This window comes from Micropterus dolomieu, linkage group LG19 (assembly GCF_021292245.1).
Source record: "Micropterus dolomieu isolate WLL.071019.BEF.003 ecotype Adirondacks linkage group LG19, ASM2129224v1, whole genome shotgun sequence".
NCBI lineage: Eukaryota > Metazoa > Chordata > Actinopteri > Centrarchiformes > Centrarchidae > Micropterus > Micropterus dolomieu.
The window spans coordinates 9,513,932-9,539,855 of NC_060168.1; the positions used below are offsets into that span (position 1 = coordinate 9,513,932).

A 25,924-nucleotide genomic window follows, 5' to 3' on the forward strand; every position below is an offset into this window, starting at 1 on the left:
ACTAGCAGCAGGTGATAATGGTACCCAGGTGCAAACATTTACAGTCTCTGTTTTCCCATCCCTGTAACAGCAGCTGACCCCCCCTCCCCACTCTCACACAGGCAGGTTCAATTGAACTGCCAAGCCGAACTGTGCCTGCCACCATCACTCTACTTATTCATCTTTCTGTCAGTGTGTTTAAAGAATCAAGGTAGAAACAACCTGCATGGGCACAAGTTCACTATCTCTTCCCTTATCTCCCCCCTTCGCCCCCCAACTGAGACAAATGCTTCCATCTGTATGTGCGCGTGTGTGTTGGACATTCACCTCGAGTAAATGCAATTTATTCCTCCACAGTGGCAAAGCTCCACTCCTCCTGTCATCTTGCCAGGCTCCCAGTGGAGGTTGACAGGCCAGCTGCCAGCAGCGGCCATCTCAACCAGTTAAAGGGACACGAGTGTCACATTTCCCATGATCACGCTGACGTTGTCAACCTGACATACCTTTAACAAGGCACCCATAACTAACTCTATGTCCCTTCACTGGGAGAAGCAGAGTAGGTCCAGGGACCCAGAGGCTGTCATTCAAAAACAAGCAGCATGCACAAGCACACTGACTCGCACAAACGTTGCACCTTTGAAGCACAGGCTCAGCCTTTGGCCTTAAGCCTGCATCTCTTATTGACTCAGGGCTTCATTACACACACAGTGAGCTTTAGTAATCTCTCTGAAGCTACCCTACACACTCCGACTACAAACAAGGTAGCTGTCAGTCTGTATAGTATTCTACCTAATTCATTATTTGAATAGCAGATGTTTTACAGGTAGGGCCTTGTTTTAAGTCAGCATAAATTTTCCTCTACTAAGCCCATTGACTATATTTTCTTTATTTTCCTCAGCAAATCTTGGCAGCGGGCTGAATATTTCCTTCCAGAATATCTCTGAGTCCTCCTCTGACCCATGGTGATTAGCACGCAGACTCGCTACTTCCTGAGATAGATCCCTGTTTTACAAAGAACACGTCTTATCCATTTATCTAGTGAAAAGTTTCAGGCACATGACATTGCATGACATTGTGTTCAATACATGATCCATCTAGCACTGCCACCCGGCCAGACTCCAACTCGTGTTTAAATGCCAGTTTTTTGGCTCAAAATTGCATTTCCATGTAAACACAGCGTGGTCAATGTCAACCTATGTATTTGTCTGCATTAATGAGAAAACCTGTGCTTCTCCTTTTTATTTGATTTTATTCTAACCATATGCAACAGGCAGAAATATTGGGATGCCTTACCTTATTTTGCTGCTCAAACCATCTGTGCTCACTAGTGGATGCATAAACAGGAAGTAAGCTGTTTCTCTAAATTGCTTTCTCCAATCACGATCAAAATGTCTGCGTAGTTTCAAAGTACCTTTTACCAGTGGTACATTTCAACCAAATCTCCAAATGCCACCATTAGGCCAAAGTTGAGATCATATTTTATGCTGTAACACACTCATGTACTGAAAGCTTCTGTCCACTGTATCCGTAGGTCAAGAGCAAACCCAACGAGTGTTTTAGTTGGTAAAATTCTTTTGTTGAAAACATATGTGGTGGTTGCCAGCCAGTTGTGGACGAAGTATTCAGATGCTTTACTTAACTAAAAGTACTAATACTACACTCACTACACACCTGCATTGAGTATACTTAGTATTAAAAATAAAAGTTCTCATTGCAGAAAGAAAAGATTCCTGTAACTGTTATACTATTAAATATTAGATTATTATTATTACAGGATTTTACTGTTGCAATTGTTGGGCAGGAGCTCATTTTTGTATTTTTGTATACAACTAAATATTATTTTCATTATTGGTTAATCTGCTGATTATTTTCTCCATTAATTGATTTTCGAAATTGTGAAAATAGTGAGAAATGCCATCACAACTACCCAGAGCCCAAAGTGAAATGTCTTCAAACGATCAAAGTTGTTGCCAGTTCATTTCAATGTCAATCTAATAATCATGTCAGCTGTATTTGTACAAAATCTTTGGAAGTTTCATTTATAACAAACATCTTTTATTAAGTCTTCATATGTTTTGTGTGAAAAAGTAACAAGTACTAAAGCTGTCAGATAAATGTAGTGAAGTAGGAGTAGAATGTGGCATGAAAAGAAAATACTGAACTAAAGTACCTCAAATTTTAACTTAAGAACAGTTCTTCTGTAAATGTACTTAATTACTGTCCACCACTGTTGCCAGCTGAGTCCTCATTCTGTTTGGAAGCAGCTGTCTTTCTGTCTCGCCAGAAAAACAACATTTGTACAAATAATGACTACACAAAAGTAGGATAACCTTGTTTTAGTGCAGAAAGACCTCTTACAGAGCTTTTACACCAAAAGCCTGAGTTCAACATTGCACAGAGCAACAACGTTACTTCCACCGGAGAGCGTAGCTGTGCTCTCCTGGCCAGAAGTGCGAGCCATAGTAGCGTGCACTACCCTGATTCTCCACCAGGTTAAATTGTACCCAAAGCTCATCTAAACAGAACTTTCAAACCAAATATAGGATGTTATGACGGCAACAATTTTACTGTAGGAAAGAATGGAGGAAGGTTATTTTGTGCATTTCTGAGTTCAGTTCTGCAATACTACTGATAAAAACTAAAATATGTAAATTATATAACTGACATTTGTGTGGTGGTGAGTGTATTGATTTGTGGTATTATACAGTAGGGCAATGTATGTAGAGCATATGATCCTTTTGTCAATCTTACAGTTAAAATCACATGACCACGTGCCAACTGCCAATGTTCAATGAAAACATGTACTCTAAAGTCAGAGTGCATAGAATGCATTATTTACCAAAACTAACTGTGTCACAATGCAATACAGTTGAATCGTCTTATCAGTTTCTTATAGTATTGAGAGAATTTTTTCTGCAGTTCTGTCAGGAACACTTACATACTGCAGGCTGTTTGGCTGTTAAAAAGTCAGCAGTAAATATACAAACAGGACATCGGCCATATCTGCAATTCTTTCTCCAATCATGTAAAAATTGCTCACTGGCTGGACAAGTACTCAATGTACCTGTGTGCTTTGCTTGATGCTCTTTTGCTTGACCCTCCGGATTTGCCGCGGGCAGCTATATTTTCAGTATTCGTTTTGGGAGAAATGAGTCTCTGGCAGAACGTCTCATTGTGGCTGCTCAGTGATGCATGTCTGTTGCACAAACCATTGCCGATTTTCTAATTATCATGGATGCTGCAGTGAGAAAACAAGCTGTGGTAGAAATAGCACGACCCAATGGCGTCTCTTTAATTTGCATTATCATAGAATATGCTGCTGTTTGCCTTGCTGTGTGATTAATTCATGTGTGTATCATTAATGCACGAATGTCCAGGGGCAAAGACAAAAGCTCGGTCAATGTGAAATGAAACACAGGAGCAGCCTGTTAAAAATTGCGCACACATATGCACACACTCACACACAAACTGAATCTTGGAACTAAAAACACAGTGTGACTTATCTGATGCCCTTGTTTTGAGAAGTAGTGCTCTGTTTAAACCAACAGAAACAATGATAGTTGACCCTCTGAGAGGGATGGCAGCCACAGGGCCAGTTCAATATGCAGATGAGGTGTGAGACTGCTACATGCTGCAGGATTTAGACGCAAAACAAAGAATTCTCTCTTTCTCTCTCTCTCTCTCTCTATCCATTCCTCTACTCTCTTTTTCTCGCCTTCTATACATTCTCTATTTTTCTCTGTTAATTTCATGTTATTTTTTATTTCCTGTTGTGCTCACTTTCTTTCTCCTACTTTCTCTCTCAGTTTTCAACACCACCTTTTTCACTATCAATTTAATCCTCCCTCTCTCTTTCTCTGTTTCGTGAGACGCAACGATCACTCTGCACTAAACGCTATGGGAGCCAGAGGTAGAATAACAATGGCATATTCATTCCAAAGATGTAACACAGAGCAGCTGGCATACAGGCAACACAGCCCTAGGAGATCCTCTAACTTCACTGCAGCAGCAAGCGAATGCAGTTTGGAAGGTGGCATATTTGGGAAAAGTGAAATGCAGGCTGCAGTGATTAGAGCTTTGCATTTAAGGGACACAACCACTCATATGATTCCACTGCTAGAGTGGAGGCAGGGGCCGGTGTTTGCTGAGTTAATGGTTTGAGTACGGGCTTGCTGACAGCCTCGAATGCTTGATTCACACCGATGAAACAAACTGGGAAACGCTCCGATGCACATTGCTATGTTTTCAGCCGTTCTGTAAATGAGACTGGTGCCCAATATATGAAGATATTCATTTGCCTAAGCTGCTTATATGTCAACCACCAGCCAAGACAGATAATGTACGGCATGAATCCTGGCTGTCCTGGTCTGAGGTTGGTGGCCGAGCAGCGATGTGCCATGTGAAGCACATTTACCCCTGGCTGTGGCTCTTTTTTAAAACTCCATGGCTGTTCAGCATGCTAATAACCGCGACCAGTTTAAGTCTGACCGGTTCAATCGGCACCCCGGCCCAGCTATCTCAACTCTGACGGCGTGCCTTGCAGCTGTAGGGCTGAGTGAGATTGGGACAAATGTGTTTTCCTGTGTGGGGAATAGAGAGATGCAGAGAAAGAGACAGAAAGAAAGCACAGGAGGAGAGAAAAGAAGAGGGCAGAGAGAGAGAGAGAGAGGGCTGATGGGGCAAGAGGGAGAAATGTGGTGGCAGCATGTCAGCTTCTGATAAGGGCATTAGTCTGCCCCCTGTGGGTCAGAGTGAGAGACTGACACTGCAAGCGCTCACACACACATGCGCACATAACTCTCTCTGTGGGTATCAGCTTTGCTGTCTGGGACTAGTCGAAAAAAAATAGATAAGACCTGGCATGGCAAACATCAACAACTAAACTCTCAATCACCGGAGTCGCTCTCTGAACTCCTCTGTTCAAACCTACACACAAAATACGGACAGTTATTTTTACATACACACAACTATTATTCACCAAATGTGAAAACAAAAAACAAAAAAGAAAAACAAAGTACCCCTTCATGTTGTGAACAGAAGGAGTCCAGAGATGCGAGCCAAGGCTGTTGGGTCCTGTGGGACTGACGGCTCTTTCATGTCAGGCATGGGATCCATCCTAAATGGAGCAAGGCCTTTTATTTACCGAGCTAATTGACTGCAGAAGCACATGTGCTCTAAACAATGCCCCAGATCTTGTATTCATAAGTGAGTGTTTGAAGGACACAAGATAATCCCCACAGCTTGCACTATGGAGAGACTATAAACTTGGGCAACAGTAGAGTGCACGATAGTGCTGCAACATTGTTGGCGACATTAAAATTATGGATTACTATTTAACAACTGTTTGCCATGTTGTAACAATATTATGTGTCACAGCAGGCTTGCTGCAGTTTTGTCAACACCGGGGCATGAGGATGATTCATCGGTGAGAAAGGGGGAGGGATAGAAAAATAGGAGTGGAGGGAGTGGAGAAAAAGGAGGAAGGCTCTAATTTGGAGTGAGGAGCTCACCAGAGGACACAAGACAAGATCAATGCCGGAGAATCACAGAAGCCAGAGCTTCAAAAAAGAGGAACGGACAGATATTTCTCTGTGAAGTCTTCCACTCATTACCATTGGTAAGAGGGTGCAAGGAGGAGGATGAGTGTGGGCTGTGGCAGATGGATGACAGGGAACCATGGGGCTCCAGGCAGAAATCTCCAGAGCCTTTATAAGAGCTGGTTAGTCAATGCACAATGGCCACAGAAGAGTCTGTGAAGTGCAGTGAGTCAAAGAGGATAAAATACCTGACCGTGCGTGAACAGTCTTGGGACAGAATATTCTATTACTGTAGAAAGACAGAGATACAGCATGTTCTATGGTATTAGGGGCACGTATACTGAGAATAACAGTCTTCAGATCATCTGTCAGACAGTAGCAGGAATCAGCTCCAGTCTTGTTTTTCTCTTATCTTGTTCATCATCTGTATGAACTTAGGTTTGAAGTTAGGTTTAATAAAAATCAAAGTTCTGCTATGGAACTTGGAGCTGCCTTGAATTTAGAAGCAGTGACATTTGAAGAGCAGAGACACTTCTACACTACATTTGTTTATTGTGGTCCATATCGACCGGCTGTCTGCCCCCAAAGTCAGACTGCACAGCATGCACAGGCTGAGTGTGACTGACAGAAGAGGACTGTGGATGTAACCTGAGTGACAGGCCGGTGGCTAAATCTCTTGTGCGACCTGGGGACTAAGAGGTGGCCAGGTGTGTGGGTGTAATTGGTGAGGGAAGTAAACAGATTATTTCTTCTTCCGGGCAACACATGCTTTTTGTACAAATGCAGCCCCCACAAGCCCAATAAAGTCCTATTATGCCCTTCCCAGACTACAGTATATGATATTGGCTATACTGTAATGGCCTGGTTCCACAAATGCTGTCTGGTGGAAACAAAAAATAAGGCTCCCAAAACAATCTCCCATTTTAACCTCTGCTGGAAGACAAGTGATGTAGCATATGAGACACCTCACAATGCTTTGACATACGAACAAGCATTTAAGTGTGTTGAGTGTTTTTTTTCCATTGTTCACCAAGTTAGGGCTCAACGATACGCAAACATTTTGACAGATATTGTGATTGCAATATGAGTCACAATTTTAGTGGGAATGGTATTTTTTGCATTTAATTTTCACTGAAAAGATGTAAGAACAATGAGGATGTGATTTTTGCTGTGGTCTGTAACAAACAAGCATGTTCCCTTATCTCTGGAGAGTATGATTTGTAGGCCAGGGCTCTCTCTGTAGCACCACAATGCTTCATTTATAATTGTATGTTGTGACACATTTTACCTTTATTTAAAAAGATTGCAGCTCCTGCGACTTGGATATTGCACTTGGACATATTGCAATTTCAATAATAATTTGATTAATTGTTCAGCCCTACCAGGAGTGATCACTTTGGATGCAAGATTGATTGCATCTATGGTGAGTTCAGCGACACGGAGCAATCAGATCACTTTAAACTACAGCATTACTTTGTAATTCAGTCTAAGTGGTGGAAAAGTAGCTAAATTGTTGTTAATAGTAAATATTATTAAAAGACAGGGTCCACCCTGTCCTCTTTTTCTCACCAAGAACTCCGGGTTCATGTTTTGCAGTACAGAACTCATTACCCAATCTATGGACACCACGGCGACTTTGATGAATGATAGATAATGTTATTCCCCCCTCCATTGACATTGTTCTCAATTCTTTGCCCTTGTCCTTTTTCTCTCATTCATATTCAGTCATATTAGAATACTATCCAAAGGAAATTTATCTATCATGAAACTTTAGCATGCTAAGCAAATATAACAAATGTGTCATAAAAGAAAAATAAGAATATATATAATTTATTAATGTATTATTATAATAATCATGTGCAAAATTTTACATTCTGATTATGTGTAGTACTAACAGGCCTCATTATCAAAGCTTCAAGATGGCACCATATGAACACCGTTTTATATTGTCATTAGTTATTTAAATCCAAAGCTGCAGTGTTACTATAGTTTAGTTGGTATGATCATTAGTGCAGCGTTAGGGCAAGCCATAGTGCAAGTTCATCAGTCTTTTTAACCGTAACAAATGCAGCTAAAATATTATATAATACAAATAAACATCATTAAAAAATTTACAGCTATGAGAACTATTGCTTATGTCTCAACACTAAAGCAATGCTGACTTCAGTGTCTTAGACTGTTGAAACTGTTGTACTTTGTGTAGACACACTTGGTGTCTATATTTTGCTGCTACTGACACAGATAAAAAAACTCCCTAACCCCAGCTTTCCTGTAGCTGACAATGCCTTATTGATGACAGAGGTCAGAAGAGACCAGTAAGACTTTTTCCGAATAACAGGCGGGACATAAGAAAGGAAGTACGAATGTAGCAGAAAAGACTCACTGATGGAATCCACTCCTGTCAGCTAATAACTATGGGTATAATGTTTAACCAATTCAAATCGACACCCCAGGCTTAATGTCTGAAATATATGTGCATTAATTCAAATAGCTAAAACTGGGCTAAAGCTAGGATGGAATCACAGCTGAATCTGCAGACTTCTTTGTATTAGAAAAGCTTAATATGACAGGCCTATTTTGGCTTAGGTTTAAGGCCTACAAGTACCATTTTCTCTTGTAAGCCATGGGAAGCCATGCTTACCCTAGTAGTCGGGCTATTATTGTCATTTTAATAAAAAGATCAAATAATTTCCCATAGGACAACTTCTGTATTTTTATATTGTTCTTGTGGCCAGCTTTTACCCATTTCTACTGACAATTCTTTCAAATTACAGAAAACAGCATCCCTCTGGATTGCAAAGTGTGCAATTGGTAAGTTTGTGGGGTGAAGAAGTGTACTAAGTTGTGGTACAGGCATTTATGCCCATTAAATTGAAGCCAAGTTAAGTTAGCAGGACTCTGTATGAGTGTGTACAGACTGTGCTCGATTGTATCTCCCTGACTCTCCTCTTAGCTACTCCCTTATCATTCTTAATGGTATATGGAGTTTCCCAGCACACACTGTAGCTCCAGCAGCCTTCAACCTAATGCCACTAATGTTCACATCATATGGGAAGGAGGGTAGTAATGGGAAAGATTCCCATGTTTACGACTCGGAAGTGTTCTTGACAACTCAAGACGGTTGCAGAGTTGGCTGTGTGAGGGTGAAGTGACAACAGACCAATATGCATTCAAACTCAATTACTTGGAATGACAGGCACGATATGAGGCATACATGTTTCGTTCGGTTTTCAGGCACTTCTGTTTTATTATTAAGTGCCAAGTCAGATTTATTGGAGCTTTCAGAAAATTTTCCAGTTGTAATTAGGACCTGGACTCAGAAAAGCAAACAAAAAATAATATACTTTTGGCATATTTTGTTATCATTCTTCTACAAGTCAGAACAGAAGTATACACAGAATACGTTCCATTTCCAGAGTTTAACACATTGTGAGTTATGGAACACAATGCTAACACGACAGACCAGAGGTACTCAAATACAGGTCTTGAAAGGTCAAATTTCTGGTGCATCTCAGGTCCAGTAATGGTGCAATAAATGATGATATTTAAGTAAAAAAAACTCCATAACTATGTACATTTCTGCATTAATGGGAGAAGTGGCACAATCTTTATGTAACCAAGTCCTGATGTAAGTGTTAATGATTAGTGAGAGTGCTGCAGTATGACTTTGTCACAACGCTCATAGTTGGAAAAGCTGATTTGCAGCAGTATGTTGAAGCAAACACAGTGAGGATGTGAAGGGCCATCTTCTGCAGACAAGGAGCATCTTCAGCAGGGACCTTTTTTGTCTAGAAAACAACAAGGTCACGGTGAGCTTCCTGCAAGACAGGGTTTCTTGGAGCACAGTCAACCCAGTTTGCAGAGAAGCTGTATTAACCCAAGGGCAGATTCTCTGTGCTTCCATCTAGAATTCTGTGACATTTCTGACAAGAAATGGGTTTTCGATGCCTGGTACAACTTGTTTTCCCATGCTGAAGTCCTCAAAGCAGATTTGGAAAATTTCAATCAGATTTCCAGTTTTGGAAAGTGCAGCCTGCCCTCCTGTATGTCAAGTGTAAACACCCCCAGCTACCTCTGAAAAGCACACTCTGCAGACATGAAGCTTGACATTAAGGTCACTGAGGTGGGATATTATATCTGTCACAAATGCAACAGCTACCAGCAGCCATTTTCTCTTCATTTTGCCAGAAATCCACAAACTTTTTGGCTTTCGCAATCTTTTGCCCAGACATACAGGTTTGAAGCTCTGTGCCAACGGCCCAACATTCTCCCGTTCCAGCTCTCTGCCTTCACTGAGTCACCTGTTGTGAAGGAGCAAATCATCAAAAGTTCCACTGACCTCTGTCAGAAATGTGCGCAGCGTGTGATGCTGCAGTGCAGATGACGCCTTCAAATAGTTGACAAGTCTTATCACAGTTGTCATTATTTCTGGGTACATGTCACCCAAACTAGCACAGAGAACTGTTTGGTGGAATTATGCAGTGATATATCAGGCCAGGGTAGTGAGAACTTAAGTGTGACACCAATCTCATGGATGGTGCTCCATCCATGTTGATTCTTCCATGACGAGTGAGATGAATTGTGCCCTTTTTATGCCATCAGCTTAAAGCTGATTATACATGGAGCAACTTTTAGAGCAATGTTTTTGAGCAACGTTGCCGTCAATGGTATCGAGTAAAGATTACTACCGTAATCACTACTGCCCCAGCTCCTTTCAAAACATAGTCGGACTTGCCACCAGCAACATTGCCCAGCAACATTGCTCAAAAGGTTGCCCCGTGTATCATCAGCTTTAGTTGCTGGGGCAAATCTTCTGCAAGAATCTCAGTTCATCTTCCTGCATAGGAATCTGAGAGTGGTATCTCATTTAATTCCTCTTTCATTTCATCCTTTTGCATTCCTTCTAGCATGGCCTCAATCACATCACTCATATACTCTTTTGTCAATTCAGTGTCCGGAAAGGGTTTTCCTAGGGCACATGCTACTCTCACTGAAGCCTCCATTGCCTGCTCTTGCTGTATCATGGGTCCTGTTGGTGGCTTGATATGACAAATTCAACTAGTTTAGTTTTGTATTTCATACCTTTTTGTATTGGGGACAGTTTTGTTCATCTAGCAACGTCATTGCTAACTGCGGCAATTAGCGAGCAGTTGAATCACCAGGTGAGGTGATACATATATATCACTCAAAAGTTTTTATTGACAGTCTAGACCGGTGACCACCTGTTGAGTATGTATCACAATAGATTTTCTGTTTTTTAAAGCAGACATTTTGACTTGTTATAGTAAGAATAGCACAGGTGCAACTAATAACATTACAATGGCCTCATTCCATTGAAGTGTCCCAGTAAGCCATGACAGTGAGCCAGCATGCACAATTCCAGGGTCCTGAAACTGGAGCACCTGAATGGACTGCTGCCATGATTATTATTTGTATTAGTCACACCTGTGTTTTTCTTGCTGTGACATGGCAAAATGTCTGCTGTGGAAAAGGTGCAGCAGTATTTTGGCACACAAGGCAGACAATTTTTATAAAAACAACCACAAAAATGCTGATGGCAGGATCGAGCAATTGACACAACCAGCGTGAATCTATCAATACGTCCTCGTTGGTGTCAACTGCATGCTGGTTGGAAAGTGTGGGGTGTTTTTGTGGCAGAACACAGTTGGGTCCAATTTGGAATTAATTACTGTAATGTAATGCCACAGCATATCTAAATATTTGAGGGCTTACAGTGGAAGTGCTATTTTACAAATTATATGTGAAACAAAGCGTTCAATGATTGCCTCTTCAGTCAAAACATAAGGCAGGAATCAGTCATAATATTAATATTTGAGTAGGAATTACCCTTCAGAAGCTAATATCTTGTATAAACATATTTACCGTACATTTTAAAGGGAATTAAAGTCATCACTATAATGTATGAGAGAATAAATCTAATCACAATGGAGTTGTACTGTAATTATCTTTTGTTTGACAAAATACAGCACTTGCTCGCGGTGCCTGTTATCCAGTAATTAATAATTTAGACATAAATGTGGGGAGTCAGTTTGTGAAAAAGGGCAAGAATCGAGCAGGTTTCTGACTTTATTAAACAGCAACCCCCCGCTGCTCCCCCCATACACTATTGTGACCAGCTTGTATTGATGGATATGGTCATGAAACCAATATATATTGTGAAAGTAAAATATTGTCATTTGAAAAAAAATCACATCACCCTCCCATGTGGATCACCATTTTCTAAATACTACACTTCCAGGAGAACGATGTTCAAAGTGCACAATGTTTAAAAGATAGTTCCAGGGTTTTCAAAGTGACTTTTTATGAGATCATGAGTTTTTACGAGTTTCTCTGTGTCCCATGACAATCTCAAAACTGATTCAAAACATACTGCACTCTGCCAAGCATGAAATGGTAAGATGTGGTGAAATACAAGCAGAAAGCCTGAATGTTTCTGTCATAAAATCAGGAAAATTATTGAAAATGTCAGTGTAATGAGCTGTTTCCAATACAGAAGTTCTGCCTTTCAGAAAACCAGTCAAAGTCTAGTCCTCCAGCTAGATGTACCAAATATTACTGAATACAGATCTGTGAATACTGATCACAAATCTTTATAAATCAGCCTGGAGGAATGAATTGTAATTCATGCTCACAGAAAAAGTATGTAGTAACTGTGAACTGACGTAGCATCTATTTTCTCCTACCTCGAGGGTTATTGAGTGCAGCTTCCGTGGCCTTCCTGCCCTCTCCACAGTGGCTCTGGTCAAAAGGGAGACACTGCTCCCCTGTCCCGACCACTACCTCCAGGTTGCGAGATGGATCTTTTGGCTGCCCAAGGTTCCTCACCCGATACACTCTGCGACTGCTGGTGTCAGACACGTAAAGGACCTCCCCCATTGGATCCATGGCTAGGTAGTACTTATGAGCAGGGCTGGTGCTAGTTAACGGAGAATAAAGTTAGAAAGCAAAGTAAGTTTACATGGTAAAGGTGTACATACATTTTCCAGTGACATGCAAGTGACACAAACTGGTAGACAGTGAGACAGTGAGACTAGCCTAATTTAGGAAATTCTAAAATTAGTGAGCATTCATAAGTAGACAACACCATCAGTTGAAGTAAATGCAGTTAGAGGCAAATAGGGCATCCCGGTGAATCGCATTAGTATGAGAAACTCCAGGAGTAACTTGTGCCTGTGCTGGAACAACAAGATTAATGTCTCCTAATTTAAATAGCACAGATGACCACAGCCACAGTGGCTGAACAGTAGTTGTGATAATCTCATTCTTAAGTTTGTTAAGTCTCAATTGGGTTATAAATTCAAAGTGTTAAACCAGTGACTTTTACTGTCATAATACTACATTCAAACCACATGAAAAGAAGTTACATTCTGTGTCAGTAGGAAAAAACTAATGTAAACCATCCTTTAAACAAGGAGAAGTAAACCTGTTCAAGAGGAAAATGGTCCCCCTGGATCCAGATGCCTGATAAGGCTCTTGCTAATGTGCTGGGCCTTTTCTACATTACTCTTCTACATTTTTCAAAGAGTCTAGAATATGTAACTCTACTGTATGTCAAGGTGAACATTAAGTAATTCCTTCTCATGTGGTAGATCTATCCACAGTAATGATAAAACAATATGCAGACTTTTTATCTATTTAAAACTGATTTTCAATTACTTCATCATTTGTCACCTTATTTCTGAAGCTTTGCAATGGAGCATAGTAAGGTCATAACTACAAAGGAATACACTTTGATTATAAACTGTTTAATATCATGCCCACTCACACTTTATTTGATAAGGAAATAAAGGAGGGCTGATGTCAGTGCCGCTCGGATCAGGCTTTAGAGTCTATACATTATATAAGGCTCACCTATAATATCAGCAGAAAAACAGCGGCAAGCAGAGACAATTGCTTACGATGATGCCAGGAAGATTTGTGTGAGCCAAGATTTTATAGTGCTAGTCATATGTTCATCAGCATAAATGTTCCCACATGCCTTGTAGAGATAAGGGACCTTCTGTATAGATGTATGTATGTACAGACAGGATAAGGTGGAGAACAGCATAAGTCATGCATTCATAAATCCTGCATAAAAGCTGCATCCTTATACAACACTTCTGTGATATGATACCTCTGCTTAGTTGTATCTTATGTTTGTATGTGTTTCTGTTTTTGGTTTTTGGTGTTCTATATTATATGGGTAATATATGTATATAGTATATTATGCGATAGCTGTATAATGTATAATGTTTAATGGTTAATTCTATTTCTTACTACTATGGAATATTTTCCAGAATAAAGCAAATTAAACTGCAACAGGAAAACAGGAGGGACACACAGGGATTTGGGATAACATCCATAAAAAGGTCCCATGACCAAAATTAAGCCCTGAACATTCATATAGCTAAATTTAGCCTAAGCCAAATGAGCCATGTGGACACACAATTGTCTATTGTTCTAGTTGTTATTGTTAGTTTATGAGTGCTAAGAGTGGACAAAAGACTGCAAGTGTATTCAGCTCAGGGCTCAAAAATACAGTATGTTGTTTGGAATAAAGACCATATGGACTTATGTACTTTTCAAACTCTTTTAATGAAACTGTCTTTTGCCCTCAGTGTAAGCCTCAGGCTATGTTAGCACACTATGAACACTGACTTCATTTACCCTTATATATTAGATGAGAGCTGTACACTGTACTTTGTGTAGGAGGAGTGCGAACACTGTGGGCTTGTAGCTATACAGAGAAGACTTGACTTTCTTCTCTACATTTAGTCTGCAGTTCATTAATTACAGGAAACCTTTGACGTTGTCAGATTATTGGTTTGTATTATTGAGACTTGAACACAGTGATGGCAAAAATAGAATTAAAATTGTGCACTTTAAACATTGTAACTAACAGATTTCAAAGCAATTACTTTGCAGCATGAAATCCAGTGTCAGTCAGGTCTGGTCAAAGGCTTCCTGCCAATTAAACTCAAAGACACCCTGTGAAAGTGCCCCCCCCCAATATAGGCTAACTGAAAAACATTCAAGAAAAATATTACATTCTTTCTTAATTAAAGTGCATTTACATATTTTACAGACTTGAAAACCTTACTTTATTTAATGTTCTCAGAGGTTACTTAGGTTCCTAAAATGTTCTGTTTGCTTTGGAAACCCTGCTAACCCTTACTCTCTAAAGAGAAAACTTCCTTCTGATATCAGCCTGAACCTTCTCACATCCCAGAAAAAAAACACTGCAACACAGGCATGGGTGCTGTCAGTCATCTAGTCCATTAAGTGCATAACTGTTTACAGAGCTCTGCACTGAACTGTACATACATAATTTAAACTTGATCCTAAGAGAGTTATTCACCGAGTTCCAAAGTGTTCCACTGCTCCGCGCAGCATATCATATTTGCTGGACCTCTTGAAGCTACCACAAGCATTGCATGGTGCATATAACGGATTACAAATCACTTCACCTGTCCTTTTCTCAATTAGACGCTTGCAGCTCAGAATACATCTATCCAGTGGAACGGAAATGAACAACAATAACAACCACGGCACAAACAATCCCACCCTAGCCTCCCTTGATCCCTTCACACATTATAACAGAACAATGATCAGAGTTGATAGACATAGTGATCTAGCTGTTCGTGACTGTCTCTCTGAATCACCCATCTGGGCTCGCAGATAATATTGTAGAGGACTTCCTCGCCTGTTTTCTTTACTCCTTGCCCAAACTCTTGAAGGGAAAGAACAGGCAATGGTTTTACGTTGAGTACATCCCATATTGTCTCCCCTTGGAAAGCACCTTGTTTTGAAACCCTGTTGGCTGATAGGCACTTTGCTGAGAAGAAATGTAGAGTGAAAAGCTTTGAAAGCTGAATATGGATGAATAATTAATGTATTTGACTGGGGAGAACAATAGTATAGAATAAAAGGGAAGCGCTAACATGCTGCTAACAGTAAAAAGCTGCTGCGGAGGAAAAGGAGGAAGAGGGAGCTGAAGGAGAAACCTCCAGGGTGAGGAAAGGGTATCCAAAGAGCCTTCAGAAGAATCCAGTTGCTACAGGCTTAGACGAGTGGCTCCCTTCCCAACCTTTTATTTCTTCCCTGACTTCCCCCACAGCCATGTCGGATAAACTGAAGTACCCCTTCATTGACACCAGTTGTCATGTTCCAAATGTGTTGCCATGAATTGATTTTAAACTTGATATTAAATAACTACTGATTATATAAAAGTGGATATAATAGTGAATGTTAACAATATTTTTTAACTGTCAGTGATTCAGTTGGTTAAGTTTGCATTCGTACTTAGTATATCAACAATGTATTCATTACTATGAGTCATTTATCTATCTATCATTTATCCATTATTGTAGCTAACTGTTTCTCCATTCATTTTAACAAACTGTTTAGCTGCCTTTCAACTTTCTCTCGTTTGCTAACTAGTTTTCCAGCGAACTAGGCAGTAGCTCAGTCCGTAAGGATTAGGCTGAGAACCGGAGTGTGGACTGGTAGCTGGAGAGGTGGGCCCGTCACTCTGACATCTCTCCGTGTGTGTTTCAGACCTGTGTGTATACTAATAACAATAATAATGAAAACATTGAATTTCCCCTTGTGGGATAAATAAAGTATGTCGTCGTTGTTTTCTTCTTCTAACTAGTTGCGCTCTAAGTAGCAACAGTGCTAGTGTTTAGGTTACTCAATATGTGGCTATATTTTTACATCTTCCATTCTATTTGGTCTAATTAGCTGAGCTACGCAATTTCACTTTCGACTTACCTGCTGGCAATACAAGTGAAAGTACCCTGGGGTTGGGAGTCACTGGCTTATGGTATAAACAAGAAATGTATCACGGTTTGCATATTTACATATTCACACTTACAGACATACGTACACACCCACCCATACAGTACAACCATAATCACCAAGCCAGGTTATCCGTTTTGCACGGTTGGGAACTTTGGCATGCAAGAGATATGTCGTCTTAAAAACCCTCTTTCTCTTTTCAAATCGGATAAACCCTCTCTGTCTCTATATAACCCCTGATAGTGCCGCACACGCAGATAGACACTAAAACACACACACACAAACATCTGTCTAATCTTCTGTCGAACATGGTGTATAGAGCTCCCACCATCATCGAGGCTCTGGCAATGTCTGACAATGTCGAGGCCATACGAGGCCCCAGGCTTTTAGTCCAGCTCAGGAAGTGAGTGAACCGCTGCATCCTCCAAACAGACTTCCAGTAATCCTCTAAAACATGAAATCCATGACATTTTGGCCGATTTCCAATTTATACATTCAATTTAAATGAGGATTTGATAGATCTGACTGCAACCTGAGTACATGCAGATTCTGGGTGTGGTGGGTTTGTGGGAAGAGGGAAAGTCGGGTCAATGCAATTATGCTTTTTGTGACAAACAAACCAGGATAGTGTTGTGAGGCATTTTGCAACATGCCCTCTCTTTTCTCTTGACACGTGTTCTTTGTGTGCATGACAGCGTGTTTTGCAGATATATAAAGGAGGTGTTAATCGCCAGTTCTCACCTGTGTCTGGTATCCCGGTTCCTGATAATTAGCCATGAAGGAGCGTTTAAAAAGGAGAAAAAGAGAAGGTAAAAGCAATCATTTATGATGCTAACTAGAGACACTCTGAATTTCATAGGCTACAATGAGTCAATGAGTCTCCTCATAAAGTGAGATTAGGGTTGATTTAGACGTCTGTATTGTTTCACATTAAATATTAACCTAAACAGGAAGCTTTTTGGCATTTCCTCCCAGAGGACAGGGAAGTATCAAATACAGACACTATGAAACCTCCGTCTGAACCAGAAATATTAGTTAGAGATACAATAATAACAGGGAATGAGAGAGTGAAGTTACATAAGGAGAACACTTTACAGGACAAATGACTGTGCAATCCCATCGAGATTCTACGCTTGAGAAAATACAGAAATAGAGAATGTAGCGCCTGCAGCGCAGTAGATATCATCGTCATAATCCACAAAAAAAATATCTTTGTTTCACAGCAAAGACTTTCAGCTTCTCTCACATCCTAAAGAGGTAGATTATAGTCTGTGATGTCTGAACCTCACACACTCTGCTTTTGCATGAAGAAAAACTTCAGAATGTATTCTACTGAGATCAAACAGATCACAACTGCAGATGCCAACCAGCCCTAATGCCATACTTACCCATATCTGCCGAGCTAATTTTGTTTTAACTGTGCTCAAGTCAATCTGATGCTCAAATTTCCAGCTTCCCACCCACTGTGGGAGATCAGTCTACTCTTATCACATGCATACCCAACAAGATCATGACTCTCACTTGAGTTCCAGTATGGTTCTGGTGTATCCATCGGGATGAACCCTGCGGATGAAGTTGAAGTCCCCCACGTAGAGAGAGCCATCAGGTCCACTGGCCAGAGCCACTGGGGCAAACAGCATCATGTCCCGAGCGGCGCCACTGCAGCTTGGGCCGCAGGGGACGCTCCGGTAAAAACCATTCCCCATCACAGTGCTGATGACCGGAGGCTGCTGGGAGAGGAAGATGTTTTCTCCGTTTCCCTTGTGAAGGATTCCTGGAGAGGGAGGAATGCATTAAATACCTTAAAGGCTCTGAAAACACATTTCTTCAATATGCTTGAGGTGATGGGATCTGACAAGAACACAACATTTTCTGCCAAAGTTTGAAGAGATCTGGTTATTCCACATGATATATTTTCTGTATTTTCTGTTCTGTCTGAGCTCCTCTAGCTGGTCTTAAGAGGGTGGGTGTCATTTGGAAAAAGGTGATGTCATTCACCTTGCTGCACCAATCAGGATTTAGCAATATGCGAATTTAAATGTGATGACAGTAGGCGGTTGATTTGCTGATCAAATCACATCCACGCAACCCTGATGAGGCAGAGTAGCTGAGATTTTAAGTGTTAATCTCCTTATAAAAGGAAAGCTTTTTTCCCTACACAACTTCGATTGTTGCACATTTAGTAAGAAATATTTAATATTATAAATAAGAATTCTGTTTTTTCAGGGGTTTTAATGATGATACTGGCATATTTTTTATTTTTGTGTTGGTTTGTTGGTAGTATAATGTAGCCTGAGCTATCTTTACTTCAAGGACTGCAATTGAAATAAATCTTGGATTGTGTATTGTGTTATCCTTGACATTTTCATAGTGGTGTGTGATTTTAATTGTTAATCTCAAATAAAATAAAATAAAAATCAAAAATGTAATGTTGTGATGGAGTCAAAGGAAGCAAAACTTCAGTGTTTTTTCCTGAAAAAACAAACAAAAACCCCCAGCAGTGGCAACTAGCCTCCATGTGCCACAAAAAAAAACAGTTAACAAGTACATCGTTTGTTCTCACCACTACGTATGTTGAGGGCGTGGTGTTTATCCAGAGACCACCCGCCCAGGTTTGAGGGGACCAGTTCAAATCCATGCATCAGAGCGGTCCTCCTTTCCCAGTGGATAACGCCAGGACATGACTCATACTCATAGCCGACAGCAACTGAAACACAAACACATACGCACATAAGAGGGCTTGATGTCATGCACAGTAATAACTATGTGCTGTAGACCTGCTGTGTCTAACACTACAGTATGTAAAGCAAAATCACTGTCTATGTGTTTATTTGTACAGAACTTGATCGCAAGACTTTACACATATGCAAACATATTCCCAAAATCTCTGAAAACTATACTGTACTGAGTGGGGAAACTGATGAAAGGCCTGTAGCGAGACCTCATCAGTGTGTGTGTTTGAGTGAGATCAGTGAGAAGTGGAGGCGTAATCAGGAGGAGCCCGTCTTCATGAAGGAGCCCTAGAATTAGCTGCTTGGCCTCTTAGTTGTAATGATACGCTGTGCAGCTTCCCACTACAACTAACAACTATCAACAGCTTTTTTTTTATCTTGGCAGGATTAAATAGGTTTCGTCAGTAATTTACCACTTCAGAGTCGGAATACATTTAAAGGCAGGAGGTGACAAAGCTGTAGGAGCTCTTGACATAAGACATAAGCATGTAAACACACAAACATACTTACATCTGTGTTATTCTGAAACATACAATTGCACATGCATGCATCCAATCATCAGCCTTACTCAGAGATGGAAAATAACAGAGTGTATTTATTTAAGTACTATACTTAAGTACAATTTGAGTACTTTCAGTTCATGCAATTTTCTATTTTTACTCCACCTCATGTGACAGCTGTAGTTACAAGTTACTTTGCAGATGAATATTTTACAAACAAAACATATGGTTAACTCATAAGATACTTGATGTTAAATGATGATGTGTTAAAATAGATCAGACTACACAACACCAGTAGAGGTTAAAACAAGCTCTACCTCACACAATACCAGCCACAATAATAAAATTCTGATATAATAATAATTAAATAAATAATATAATATATATTAATATACAACTCAGAATAGAGCTACATTATTATGTATACTGAATTAATTAATTATTTTTTTCTTAAAAATACTTCTTAAAGCTGTGTTAATTGTTTTTTGGTGGGGGCACTGGAGTAAACTGGAGTGAACAAAACACTGACTTATGATGACCTTATTAGGTTGATACAGCAAACGGTTGCCTACACATCAAACAGAGGCAGGGAAACATCAGCATTTATTTGGAGACATATTTCTAGCTAACTGATAAATGTAAGTCCAATATTCAATCTCATTTTGGTTAATAAATAACTGCCTCTATGTTATATGTTCCCAAGTTAGTTGCTAACTTTGTCTGTTTGCCATTTGGTGCTAGTGTGCAGTGGATTTATAAGAGCTTTTTCAGCAGCTGGAAACAAATTTGATGATAGTCTGTGGGATGGAAAACCCCCAAAATGACCTGAAAGACACTAAAACATAAAGCTGAGGAGAACAGCAGAGTTAGGTGATTATTCTCTGCGGTCTCATCAGCAAGAGTGACCCCTTTAAAATTAAAAAAATTTAATCATTTGCTTGCATAAAATATTGATCACTAACACAAGCATTTGTTCAAATCACATGCAGAGTTTTAGATTGCATTTAGTGACTGGTGGGTCATTATAAGCAACTTTTCATGTAGGTGAGTAAAAGCCTCTTTTCTTTTTAAGGTAATGCATGCAATGTAAAAACACTCTTTAGCATACTATATGATTAAAGCAACAGGAGTTCAATACAGTTAAACTTTCACATTTTAAAAATTACGTAACATTGCGTCAATTCAGATTTTGAAATACTGTACTGTAATGACAGCTTGACATGGCTGACACAAACGTGGTAGAACAATAGTTGTCGCTGTCAATCACTGTTGGCACTGATCTCTCTTAACTTCCTTCGTAGTAAACCAACATGCCTGTGAACTGATGGACATGGACATGAAAAGAACTGGGGAGCAAAGTCAGCAGAAGGACAAGTAGAGATGGTGGAATACACAAGTAGGGGCACTCACATTTTGTACAAACTCCAGAGAATCCCTTTAACGTGGAGAGAAACTCTTAGCAGACACACAGAGCCAACTTAAAACTCCTACTCAATGGGTACAATCGATAAAGTGATTGGGGAGGTAATATAATGGGTAATTTGAGACACTGGGGATTCTGAAAGAAAAAAAGAAACCGTACAGAGTTGGACAAAAGTTCTTAGTCTGGGAACTATATCTTAAATCCATTTAAAAGTTTCATTTGTTTCAATTTTGTGTGTTGTAGGTTCCGATAAGCTTGTGATATAGTGTTTTTAAAAGGACAAAAACAGAACTGAGAGGCAAATTTATATTGAAGTAAAATATAAACACATCCCAAATCGTAACATATTAGTATTGTGTAATTTCTGACATTTAAATTCACATTGCAGCCCCCTTGAAGAACCTGTTTCATGACCTGGAAACCAATCCATCCAAAATGTATCAAAAGTTGCCATAAATACATTACTGTGGGACAATGTCCTGTTTTTTTTTTTTTTTACATTCTACAATAAAACTGACTTTATTAGAAGAACAAGGTGTTTCCAGGACAAAACGGGCAAAGCAATCTCAAAGGGACACTTTCCCCAGTGTTTTGAGAACTGCTCCACAAGCGAATATTATTACTGTAGCTATATTACAAGAAACGAAACACACATCAGCACACGTATATGCACTCTCTCACAAACAATACGCATACACACCACTGTACATAAAGGCACACTCAATATCTCACAGGTGAAAGCTTTCATTCCCCTCTGCTGAAGCCTCAGGCAATGTGTTCACCCAGCAAACAGAGCATGATCTCCCTTTCTCTTGCTCTCTCTGGCAATGTGTGAGCACATGAGTGTGTGTGTGTGTGTGTGTGTGTGTGTGTACGCCCACACGTTTTGGCGTGTGTGTCTATGTCGTTGTGCCAACAAAGCACTGGGAACCATTGTGGGCTGCATCCCCCCAACACGATGAAAATATAAATTTTACCTTTTTATAATAGTCTTTGATGAAAATAATGTCAACTGTTTCTATTCAAGTGCTTGTGGATCCTTTATTCTGTTGTGGTTCAAGAAAATTATTGTAAAACTTGACGGATAAACATATATGGTGGTATCCTGAGGTGACTGCGTACCTTCACCTCATCCAAAAGTTTAGAGGACCTGCTAAACAGTACTGGTCATAGCAAAATAAAGGAGCAATAAATAACCATATTTTTTCACTGAAAATATTCCAAAACCAGCTAAAATAGGCTTTATGAAAAAAGGAACATAGAGTCCAGTAGTAAGAGGTCGCCTGCATGTTATCTCTACATCCTCAAGTGCATTTATGCAGAATTTACAATGGTATTTGCGCAGCCTGATGAATTTTATCCTGTAAATCCAGTGTTTTCATTATTTTGTTGAAACTGGGATATCAGGGTTCTATTTTGGTGTTGGCTAGGGTATACTGAGGTTATTTTCTTGCCTGTGCCAGTTTGGTATCTTGGTGACTCACTGTGCGCCACAGTGGGCGGAGATGTGCAGTAGAGGGTGTGGCGATGCCAATCTAGTGCCGCACTGCTATCTTGTTGCCAAGAATGAGTGCTTCTCTTCAGCTGTGCGCAACACTATCTAACATTAGATTAGAAATGGATGACCTGCACCCACCCCATGTTAGCTACAGTGGCCTTGAAAATAGCAATATGGGGCAGTGAATTTGGTGATTTTACTGTTTATCAGACCTCAAATACAGAGGAATGATTCAGGGGCCAGGCATCACTGATGTGTACAAAGCGAGAACTTTTGGAGTGTTGGTGTTTATACCTCTACCACAGGAGCTTTTCACCACCAGGAGGTTTTCAGGCTCGGCAAAGGTGGACCCAATGGGAAATGCTGATCCCGACCTCCCTCTTGATCCTCTCCCCTTTACACCTCTCCTGTCTCCGCCTGTACCCGCTGTGTCTTTGTTGTCCCCAGAGTCAGAGTCCTGGTCGGAGCCACTGTAAATCCCCTCTGTCCTGTATTCCCCGAATCAAACTGGCCTCCGTCGGTCTCAAAGGCACTGTTCATCTGCTCTTGGCAGCATATATGAGCTGCTGTATCATGTTTCAAACTCTGCGTGTCCCAGACAACAATATGTGTTCTCTGAGGAAGACTCTCAGGATTCCCAAAAAGTCAGTACACGAGCTGAAAATACTGAATGTGACTGGCCATTATTGTCACTGTCCCTAACGGACCCACCGATAATGTATGATAAAACATTCTTGTTCTCGTGCCGAAGTGCGCCCGTGTGCCACGTGTGCACCAATGGATCCTGGACATAAAATGACCAAAAGTGTGTTTGGCACGCCCATGCGTGTTATGTCTTTATGTTTAAGATTTTTTGTTTGGTTGCTGCAGGTTTACATATCCTTGATCTCAATCATGGTGTTTATCCTGCTGTAATGTCATTTCTGCATTTCAGATGATAAGAAAATGTAGTACATCTCTCATTGGTTTATTCTAAACATTAATATGCTTGTGCCACATGCACATACTTAGGGCAGCCCCCAACCCCTGCTGAAAATACATTCCTGCACATGTCAGGAACTATAGAGAGGGAAGTATTGGGGGAAAACATGGATAGAGAAGAGAGAAGTAGGGAGGGCAGGGGAAGAAAGGAGAGAGCTAACAGGGGAGATCAGAGAGAAAGGAGGAAGTAACAAGCAGTGAAGAGAAGAAAAGAGAGTTCAGGAGAGGACAGAAACACAGGAAACACTGTAAGAGGAACATAGGAGCCAAGGAAAGGGGGTAAGAAGGGCAGGGAGGGAGGTGGTTCAGCAAAGCAGGGCAAATATAAAACAGGATCAGTGGAGTTGAGGAAAGGTGAAAGATCAGGAGAGAGTTGGTGCAGATGAAATGCAGCTATAACAGATAAGGAGGGGTAGATCAGGTGGAGAGAGAAAGCCTAGGGATGGAGAGATGCAATCTTTGTACGAGACCATACACTCGAATGGACAAAGCTTCTGGTATGCCTGCGATATCTCAGTGCTTATGGAAAGCTCTCTCTCGCAGCTCCACTGTTTGTCTACAACCTTTCGCAAATAAAACTGGTGAACACAGAAGGCAGAAACATCATCTCTTAAATGACCAACAAAGTGCAAATGTTTAATCCTTGACGGCATCTCTACAATGGCTGTATTTTGCGGTAATGAAGCAAAAGTGCAATAACAGTAACAGTTATACATCCAGTATATCTTTTTTTGCAAAGGTGAAAGAGGACATTGGGGGAAGAGAGACAATGGGCCATTTTCTTGAAAACCTTCCATGCACAGATTTCTATTTTGCACATTTTTCTCCATATAGCCAGTTCTGTCCAGAAGTGCTATCTCTCTGCCAATGCAGATGATATCTTTACTGCCAGTTAACTCTACAGTATATTTGTAGAGGCATCCATATTTCCATTCCGTCTTCTCCATATAAATGTTGTCATCACTGCTGTCTAGTGTTGTAGTACTCGAGAACTCTTAAGAACACTTTTTGATGGTGTTGGTCTCGTCTCGGACTCGACCGCATTTGCACTCGGTCTCGGACATTGAGGATTATCAATAAATTGCTTTCGCATTGTCTGATTTGTTAACATCCTAACTTTGATTGGAAGTAAAACATATTGCTTCAAATGCAACCAGTAACCCTAATTAACGACTGTCAGCCCTCCCTGCGATGCGTACGTTAATTTCAGCTTTAAGTGTTTGTATGTGGGTGTTTTAATGGGAATGTGGATCTTTCAGATCAATTTGTGAATTACCTATGATCTCGTTCCACATTTTATTGCGTGCCATGCAATGCAGGGAACTGGTCTTGGTCTTGACTTGGTCTTGGTTTGGGCGGTGTTGACTACAACACTACTGCTGTCAGTGCTGGAAAGCTGGTAATGAGTCTAAACTGCTCGCTGTTCACCTGTTTGCCTGTTCCACTTCTCAGTGCATTAATTACATGTTATGAATTTCTTGACTAATGCTATTTTAACTACAATGAACATGTCCTTGCATTCTGGTAAATCTGCACTTAGCAAACTAACGGCCACCCAGGTAGATTTAGTGACCCATTTTAGCATTTTGCAGAGAAACAGAGAGAGATGTTATCTGATACTATGTTATAAGATATAACACAACAGTAAACAGTGAGTTTCATGCATTGGTTTCAATCATTTTGATTGAAACCAATTAACAAGCTTCATCTACATGCGTTTGAAAAAATCCAAGACAGAAGTTCTGTGTCTTTTCGGCGACTTTATAAAACATACTGCTGATGGAGAAAGTCAGCAAAGCAGACGTATACAAGGAGAGAGAGACAGAAAGAGGCAGGGCACACCGCTCTGTTTGCAGTAAGACACCAGAAATGTAGGCGTGTGCGTGTGTGGGAAAAAAGAGAACTGAAGCAAAAGGGAGCAGATTGACGTAGTGAGTAAACACAATTATAATGTGGAGAATGTAAAAGAATTAAAATGGTGAAATAAGAAATAATCTACTAGAAATAGAAATATACCCTGCTAACACCACCCCTCGGCCACAGTTACACTGTTGTTCTGTGGAAAACACCAACTGATCACAGGGTTAGCAGTTCGATCCCCACCTCCTCCCTCCAAAAACAAACTTTTTTTTATCGCCCATAAAACCCCATCATGCATTATTTGACTCAAAAATAATTTCCTCAAGTTTTTAATATGTCATCTTTACCGACAAACTTTTATTCTAATCTTTTTTAATAAAAAACTGTATAAATAAATTATATTGTTGCACTTTAACTCATACTGTTCCTACACCTCATCAAATCTGTCTTTGTCACAGAGCAATATAATACCAAATTCGACATGACTTTAAGGAGTAACTACACACCCAAATTGTGCTAGCTCCCTCCATCCCAGCATATTTAAAAGATGCAGACGCATGTAAGAGTTTCTGTTTGGCACTTGAGTTGTAGCTGAGCTAGCGGCTCAGAGAAGT

The 25,924-nt window shown here is 40.3% G+C and overlaps 1 protein-coding gene across 8 annotated transcripts in view; it reads right to left on the minus strand.

Moving 5' to 3' along the window:
* The window catches only part of tenm1 (teneurin transmembrane protein 1), a 116,517-nt gene that overhangs the window by 33,711 nt on the left and 56,882 nt on the right, over nt 1-25,924 (minus strand). For 7 of the 8 annotated variants that reach the window (XM_046031056.1, XM_046031050.1, XM_046031055.1 and 4 more), the window contains 4 exons: nt 18,880-19,023; nt 17,838-18,090; nt 17,058-17,078; nt 12,221-12,453 (listed from right to left, as the gene is read on the minus strand). In XM_046031056.1, the coding sequence (XP_045887012.1) occupies nt 12,221-12,453; nt 17,058-17,078; nt 17,838-18,090; nt 18,880-19,023 (651 nt within the window). The remainder of the gene's footprint in view (nt 1-12,220; nt 12,454-17,057; nt 17,079-17,837; nt 18,091-18,879; nt 19,024-25,924) is intronic. The other variant, XM_046031049.1, reaches the window with a different exon arrangement.